Below are 7,930 nucleotides of genomic sequence, written 5' to 3'. Positions count from 1 at the left end.
AGCCCAACGCGGGGCTCGAACCCGCAGCCTTGAGATTAAGAGTCTCACGCTCTACCGATTGAGCTAGCCGGGCAAAGGGAAAGAGGAAGTTGAACAGCCCAACGCGGGGCTCGAACCCGCAGCCTTGAGATTAAGAGTCTCACGCTCTACCGATTGAGCTAGCCGGGCTGGCTTGGTGATTGTCGCTTCGTTTTAGTGCTACAGAAGCCAGGGCTAACTAACGGCTGCTTTGGGTATAGTCTGGTTTTTATGTCATGTGATATGGGTTTAGATGCTTTGTATATGTTGTTAGTTACTGTCCTACAATTTGGCTTTCGATGTTTCAGATACTTTTGAGTTATTCGTCTTGCTTGAGTCACTTGGAAGGGCTTTTTTTGTGGATTGGTGATGGTGGGTTTGTTTCTCTGTAAGGTGTCGAAATATATATTGTGTGACTTGTGCATTTTCCACATAACCAACTAATAACAATAACTTCCATTAAGCTACTAGGTACAATACACCGACGTGCACCAAAATACCACAAAGTATGGTAAGACAGCCCACTATTAGAAAAATCACGTGCTACCATGAACGCCTCAGTGCAAGTACCAGATGCATACATTCACATACCCGTAGATATCGATCTGATATGATCTAGACAGACCAATAAGAAGCGTCTGCCAACTGAGATGTCGAAAGAATCGCGAAAATCCACATTTAGTACTCGTCCAACAAAGACGCGCCGTTGTAACGCGTATACGAGAGTGTATTCACTGTTTAGTGATTGCGAGGAGATATTGGGGAGGGGGGGTGGTGGGCTAATTGCCTGAGCCCTCGGATGTACCGGGCAGATGCTGTATGTACAATGACCCGCCTGCGGTGACCAACCCACTGTATCATGAACCTGACAGACCTGCAGTAGCGTCGACACTGCAACCCATTGTCTACGTGGTGCTGTCTACCCCCGAAGAAAAAGTGCGAGTTGCCTTTAACACATCACCGATTCCAAAGACAGTCCGACCATTCCGGACTAGCGCCGCGTGGGTGCACTGAAAGCCTTACTTTGCCACTCTTGTTGTCCGAACAGAGCACCAAAGTCACTCAGCCACCACTGAGGTCTGGATTCAATCAAATATTATACTCAGAACAGACCATGTTTGGATTTAGTCAAATGAAGCAATATATGCGCGCATAAAATTGCAGTGTCAATTCGAGAACTCTTATGTGCGCCACGAGTGGGGCACTAGCCCAACACAGAAGACTTGATTGGTCTCGGAAGGCCTCACTCACCATGAGTCATGTTGTACTCATTCTAAAATGCTGCACCGCCTCTCCACCAGGTGGGTCGCGGATATACCAGACTCGGCAAATGTATAGATATCAAAATTGTTTAAATGGGGATGGATTCCTGCATGTCGCCGACAATCAACAACAGTGTCATTTCAAGGACTCATCGCATAGTCGCAAGCTCAGGCAGAACCCACACATTCTCCCCGGATCGACTATCAAGTGATCAATGCCACTTGTACAAACAACATCCTCAGCTCACCACAATAGAATGGAGTTTCCCAGCCAACAATATCCCGTACCAGCAGGGGTACACATCATCCCAGAACATCTCCTGGACCTCCGTTCCGACTCCGAAGTCGACCATGACCTCCTCCACCCTCGACCCGTTACAGACGAGAAAAATATCTGGCTCTTCTGGCACAGCGGCTACTCCACCATGCACCCATATACAAAGCGAAACGTGCGCGCCTGGCACCGGCGCTTCTCCAAAGCCGGCTGGGTCGTACGTGTGGTCGACCGCGAACCGTCTTCGCCTCTCAACATAGCCAACTTCATCGACATCAATGACACGGACAACTTCCCTCGCGCATTCGCCGAAGGCACCATCAGCGGTACCTACGCGAAGCAGCACACATCCGACCTTGTTCGCCTACCTCTACTCCTGAAATACGGCGGTATCTACGCCGACGTCGGACTGATCCAGATCGGCGACGTGGATCGATTGTGGCGCGAGACGGTCGGAAACCCGGACTCGCGGTTCGAGGTGCTCTCCTACAATGCTGGCGATGTCAACGAGCGCAGCCTTACCAATTACTTCCTCATGTCGAGACGCAACAACCCGCTATTCGACCGGTGTCATCGTCTACTGTTGAAGTTGTGGGAAGGAAAGACGTGTACAGATGGGATGCATCGAAGTCCGCTGTTGAAGGAATTGTCGTTCCTCACTGGAACCGGTAATTTGACAGAGCAGCAGTGCAGAGAGTTGACGGATTATATTATCCAGGGACAGGTGATGACTTTAGTTATGGGCTTAGTCGACGAAGAAGATAACTGGGATGGACCGAAGTATGTCGCGGAGCATGTCTACGGAATTGAGTTCATGCAGGGGTCGCAGCTGATCAATGACATGACTGGATGGGATGGTCGGAAAGCATTCGAGCTCATGTCGTTGCCGCTGCCCAAGGAAGGCGAGGAGGAAACCGCAGAGCAGAAGCGGGCGAGGGAAATCGTCGAGGCATGTCTGACGAAGAGTTTTGGGTTTAAGCTCGCTCACGGATACATCCTGGAGGTGATGAATGTGACACTGGGGTCGTTGTGGAGGGAGAATGAGGGATCAGATAATGTACCCGGGACGTATGCGCATTGGCTCCGGCATGCAATCGTGCATTGGAGTCAGGATGCACTTCCACCGACACAGGAGTACACTGTGCTTCCGCCGATTAAGAGGGGACCGCTATTGCGGGAAGAGTAGATAGACACCATGATACCAGTATAGATAGCATCCACTAGACACACAATGCATAGACCTGATAAAACCATTCCTACCCCTCAAATGCCTAAAAGAAAGAATCACCGCAATAGCCTTACATCCCAAACCGGCTAGCCCACACCCACCACACGCCACACTCACGTGCCAAAACCATCAGCACCAGCCACACCTTACCTAAGCATCACGACCTATCAAACAAACAAGGCCACCTAGACCATCCATACATACAAAGCACAAGCACGTCACCACCAACCCTCACAACCCCCCAACACAGCCATGCTATCCGGAATCCAAAATGTACGGCAAACAGCCATCCAGCTGCTCAACTTCGGGCTGGTCCTGAGCACTGCATTTATGGTACGATACCTTCAATCCTTCCCCATGACAAACTACCATCGGGGAAAATAAATACACGATCGCAAGATCAATTGCTTACAGACACTAACACTCTGGTGGAAATCTACAGATGTGGAAAGGCCTCTCGGTCCTCACCAACTCCCCCAGTCCGATAGTAGTCGTCCTCAGTGGCTCCATGGAGCCCGCTTTCCAGCGCGGAGATCTCCTCTTCCTCCGGAATACGCAACCGACGCTGAACGTTGGAGAAATCGTGGTGTATCAGGTCAAGGATAAGGATATTCCGATTGTGCATAGAGTGGTGAGGCAGTTTGGTGAGGGGTGAGTGTATTCCCCCAGTCGGAATATATTCGTTCCAGATATGATGGAACTTGGAGTGTGAGCGCAGCATGCTAATCAGGTTATGGTTTGAATCATGCAGATCCGAAGCCAAGCTCCTCACGAAAGGCGACAACAATATCGCGGATGATACGGAACTCTATGCGCGCGGACAGGATTACCTCGATCGGGACGATGTCGTGGGAAGTGTGTTTGGGTATATTCCGTTTGTGGGGTATGTGACGATTCTTCTGTCGGAGCATCCGTGGTTGAAGACGGTTATGTTGGGGGTTATGGGGTTGTTGGTGCTTTTGCAAAGGGAGTAATGGGGTAGGAGTTAGTTTTCTGGATCTGGATTCTTTCTGCCTGGTTTGTTTGTCAGGGTATTTTGGGTTTTGGGGTTAGCTGGGTTAATAAATGCATATTGGGTTGCGGTTCATTTAGGTGCGGTTGTGTTGTAGGGTGGTTGTAGGTTTGGTGCTGGAGTGTGTTCGGTTGGAGGCAGATTGTGGAGCAGTAACTGGTTAATGATGCGATCGGGAATAAAACAAAGCTACTTAGTATGCTTTGTCGGAGGCTTGGCCAGATTGATTTCCATCTGCATCAGACCTCGGTCGACAACAGGACATCTATGACATGCTTGACTGCTATCAGCAGTAGATCAGTGACACCAACTATGGCTGTTCACATGATATCATGTGGTCGCTAGTCTAGAAGACATGGGCAATTTTCACCTGCATATGACACTGTATAAAACCCCGGCACCTCAGGAAAGCGAGAGTGCCTTACACTAGACTAAGACGTCAGTGACCGCCCAATTCATGATATCAGTGACCTTTAACTTCTGCCTAGTCTCGCCATAAATATCTCACCCGCTGAATAACAGCCTTGAACCTCGCAGTGGCCACTGAAACACGCCCCGACCGGACACACTCGGAACCAGATTCCCTCACAACCGGCTCTGCTCATACACCCAAAGTCAATTCAAGCTGCACAGCTCACTCCAGATTGCTACATGAGGCAATATGCTGGAGCTCATCTTGCCACAGCGGAAGTTTGAGCTTGTATATCCATAGTGTGGGAGGTAGTAAATCAGGTTTCCAACATCTCATGACGACTGCATCTGGGGTATGTGATGAGTATACTGACATTTCTCTAGTAGTGTGCAATATACTGCGTAATCGCTGAGTCTAGACACCCAGCCCAGTTTACGCTAGTTCACATTGATCGCAACAAGCAAGACACTAGCCTAGTGTCATCCAACTCGCACCGCTTATTCTTCGCCACACCCCAAGATTTTCTGCCAGGTCATCAATCTTGGCCACAAACTCCATGGCTGAACTCAATTGCAAAGTGTGAGCCTCGCAAGCAGGATCGGTTCGCCTCGAAGTCCAATCCAATTTGAATATTCGTGGATGTCAACCAAACAAACACATACTGTGGAGAGAGCAACGCTGAAGCAGGTTAGCAGCAGCTATTAGAATTGCCGCACAAATGCCATGCATTGGCACAAGTTGTGTGCTGGTTCCACCTGCTCTTTCTGGGATAAACAAACGACACTAAAAGTGTCCAGATCTACTTCCTCCCCATCCACAAGCAGAACAACAGACCCTCGTGAAAGAAAATTCTTTGACCCCGTTGGAAGGATACCGTCCATGGAATTCTCGGCAACAGGACGCTGGGTCGTCAGGAACACCGCGCACAGGGCGACGCCCTCAAAACGTGTGCTGCCCCGCCAAGGAGCAGCTGCTTTCCCTCTTTGAGAAATCCAAGCTATTGACCCACGGTTCTATCTCGCCCAATAACCGCTGACTGTGCATGGATTCTGTAGGCGATGTTTTGCCATTGGTCGGAACGGATGCTCCCCTGGACCGGTTACATTTTCGCCCAATGAGCGTTGTTGGTTTGCCTGAGGGCGGAACCACTGCTTGCGTGCATTGGGTTCGAGCCCCTGGCCCAGAAAGGTAAAACCATGGTTGATGGTGACAATTCGTGGATTGATTATTTTTGTGAATTCTTCTTTTGTGGGCTTTATTCCTGTCTTGGCTGTGAGGGCTTTGTGCGCTGCTGGTAAGTTGAGGGTGAATAGGGGCTGGATGGGTGTAGAAGCAGATTACCGATGGTTGAAGGTGAGTGATAGAAGGGGGAAGCAAAGACCAGTTGGACAGACAGAAAACAGATACGCTTGGCCAAACCACTGTCAACGAAAATAGTGCGTACTAACAGCTCCACCAGGCTATAGGAAGCCCAGTTTTCTGAGCAGTTTGTCGTCCACCCCACTCTAGATTGGCGTTTTCTTTGATCCTTTCGCCCGCTTTGCTTCTTACTGAACAGGCACAGTCTCATGCATCAGCCTTGTGGCCGTTGAAACTGAAACAGCCCAGTTCTCACACACATACAATGGAAGTAACAGCCTCAAGCCACTTTTTGAGGCATGAATTGACGGCAGTCACACACGCATGAAACAGCCGATACCTTTGGCTGAGATTTCAAACAACTCTTCTCATGTCAAACCTATTCCCCCCACCACCAAGAAACCCTAATCCACTCCTCCACCGACCACAGTCCAGATTCATGGCAGTGGATGCTCTAAACTTCATCCCAAGCCAATGTCCAGCCAATGGGATTACTTTGCTTGCCATGACTTCCACAATGGCTTGTAGACCCTCCACCGCGTCAACCACCCTCCACTACCTCAATCCATGGCATCCAGGCTGACGCACCCTATCCCCTCCCTGTTCTGGACACATCCATTATTTCAGTTCCAGAAGAGAGACAGCCATGGCACGCCCATCAGCACAGGTATATAGACCTCGTCTTCTTCTCCCATATCCTTCCTCTCAGAACACTCAGGAAACTGTGATTCCCAACTACCACACAGTCTTTACATACCAAGACTCCGTCGTACTCTTTCGATAGGTGTACGACATCCATTCCTTACATTCACACTATCGTTATACACACTCGCTCGACGCGACACACACACTCTCTACATACACTCTCTTAAACCAACAAGAAAGATGTATTTCACCACCCCTCTCCTGCTGCTGGCAGCTGCTCTCCCCAGCGCCCTCAGCCAGCCGACCCCCTCCAAGGTCCAAGGCCACTCCCGTCGCCAGATCGACATCTCGGCCTCTGCCTCGGTTTCCGTCTCCGCCCCCTCCTCCAGCTCCAGCTCCAGCTCCACCAGCAGCGCCAGCTCCAGCGACTGGACCTCCACCCCCAGTGACGGCGACTACTCCACCTCTGGCTTCGGGTCCGAGACCTCCGCCTACGGCAGCGGCGACACCTACATCGGCAACGTCGGCAACCCGTGGGGCAGCAACATGGTCGAGGTGTCTGCCTCCGAAGCCTCCAACTACAAGTACGTCATGCAAGTGACGGGCCAGAACACCGAGGACTGGACCGTTGTCTTCTGGAACAAGTACGGCCCCGACGGCAAGATGGACGGCTGGTACGGATACTCCGCTCTGTCCTTCACCCTATCCCCCGGTGACACCAAGTACGTTGCCTTTGATGAGGACACCCAGGGTGCATTCGGTGCTGCCCAGGGCTCTTCCCTCCCCACTGGTAGCAGCGGCGGATATGCTTGCACCTGGGGTGAATTCGACTTCGGATCCACTGCCAACGACGATTGGTCTGGATTTGATGTCAGCGCTATCCAGGCTCAGGACAATGATATGAGCGTCCAGGGTATGCAGATCTGTGATGCTCTGGGCTCCACTTGCTCCAGCATGACGGCTGATGCCGCCGAGGTTGACAATGCTTATACTTCTGCTGAGACTGATGTGGGTGGTATTGGTGGAAACCTCTCTGCTGGACCTGTTCGGTTGGCTGTTGTCATTGACTACAGTGGTTAAACGGTTTATATAGACTAGAAATGGAGTGATGGTTTTTTTCATATACCAGGAGTGAAATGTAGTGAAGTGTAGAGTGCACGATCAATGTAGATGTGTACACAGGCTTATCGGGTGGCTGATTATGGCTGAGGCGGATGGCGGATGGCTGATCGCGATTTCTTCCGCCATGGCGACAGCTAATAACGCCACGATTTAGTTGTCGATCATGTCGATCTTGATGATCTTTTCACGACCTCATCTATATCGATGCAGAGTATTTCTCAATTGTTCTAGCCAGTTTTGAAATTTTGTAGTGGTGCTTAGTGGTGAACGGATTGAACTTACATTACATTAAAAGCACACCCAACTCCCTCCCACCATAGTGATAAACACCGGCTCAAACCCACACATAGCATCTCACGGTCTCTCCATAAAATTGATACACAATGAAGAACAGCCGGCAACAATTAATAGAGAAAATAAACGCACCTGCCGGGAACCAACACTTCAAATACTCACTCACTCTTCTCTATTAGACCAACCCGCACTAACAATCATCACCACCCACTATCGCAGCCAACAACACCCTCTACCCTCCACCCCCACGACTACCACGAAACACCTACAATACCACCACTCCTAAATCAAAATAAATCCCTCA

The 7,930-nt window shown here is 50.3% G+C and overlaps 3 protein-coding genes and 2 non-coding genes across 5 annotated transcripts; 3 read left to right on the top strand and 2 right to left on the bottom strand.

Moving 5' to 3' along the window:
* BO79DRAFT_t261 lies at window positions 1-73 on the bottom strand. Its single transcript has one exon. It is a non-coding gene; the product is annotated as a tRNA-Lys (tRNA).
* Window positions 74-95: 22 nt separating this feature from the next.
* Window positions 96-168, bottom strand: BO79DRAFT_t260. The gene has a single exon. It is a non-coding gene; the product is annotated as a tRNA-Lys (tRNA).
* Window positions 169-1,537: 1,369 nt separating this feature from the next.
* Window positions 1,538-2,805, top strand: BO79DRAFT_279149 (glycosyltransferase; the record flags this gene model as incomplete). The annotated part of the gene is made up of 1 exon (XM_025687954.1): window positions 1,538-2,805. The coding sequence occupies one exon, from the start codon at window positions 1,538-1,540 to the stop codon at window positions 2,738-2,740; it is 1,203 nt and encodes a 400-aa protein (XP_025533947.1). The 3' UTR covers window positions 2,741-2,805.
* Window positions 2,806-2,995: 190 nt separating this feature from the next.
* Window positions 2,996-3,865, top strand: sec11 (signal peptidase complex catalytic subunit SEC11). The gene is made up of 3 exons (XM_025685753.1): window positions 2,996-3,115; window positions 3,225-3,433; window positions 3,534-3,865. The coding sequence occupies exons 1-3, from the start codon at window positions 3,035-3,037 to the stop codon at window positions 3,754-3,756; spliced, it is 513 nt and encodes a 170-aa protein (XP_025533946.1). The 5' UTR covers window positions 2,996-3,034; the 3' UTR covers window positions 3,757-3,865.
* Window positions 3,866-6,287: 2,422 nt separating this feature from the next.
* On the top strand, window positions 6,288-7,312 carry BO79DRAFT_212123 (allergen Asp F4-like protein). The gene has a single exon (XM_025683145.1). It carries the CDS (start codon window positions 6,451-6,453, stop codon window positions 7,288-7,290), a length of 840 nt encoding a protein of 279 aa, XP_025533945.1. The 5' UTR covers window positions 6,288-6,450; the 3' UTR covers window positions 7,291-7,312.
* The last annotated feature ends 618 nt before the right edge of the window (window positions 7,313-7,930 follow it).

Source organism: Aspergillus costaricaensis (genome assembly GCF_003184835.1).
Source record: "Aspergillus costaricaensis CBS 115574 unplaced genomic scaffold BO79scaffold_64, whole genome shotgun sequence".
Taxonomy (NCBI): domain Eukaryota; kingdom Fungi; phylum Ascomycota; class Eurotiomycetes; order Eurotiales; family Aspergillaceae; genus Aspergillus; species Aspergillus costaricensis.
The sequence above is the reverse complement of the archived record's forward strand: the minus strand, read 5'-3'. Positions and strand labels throughout refer to the sequence as shown.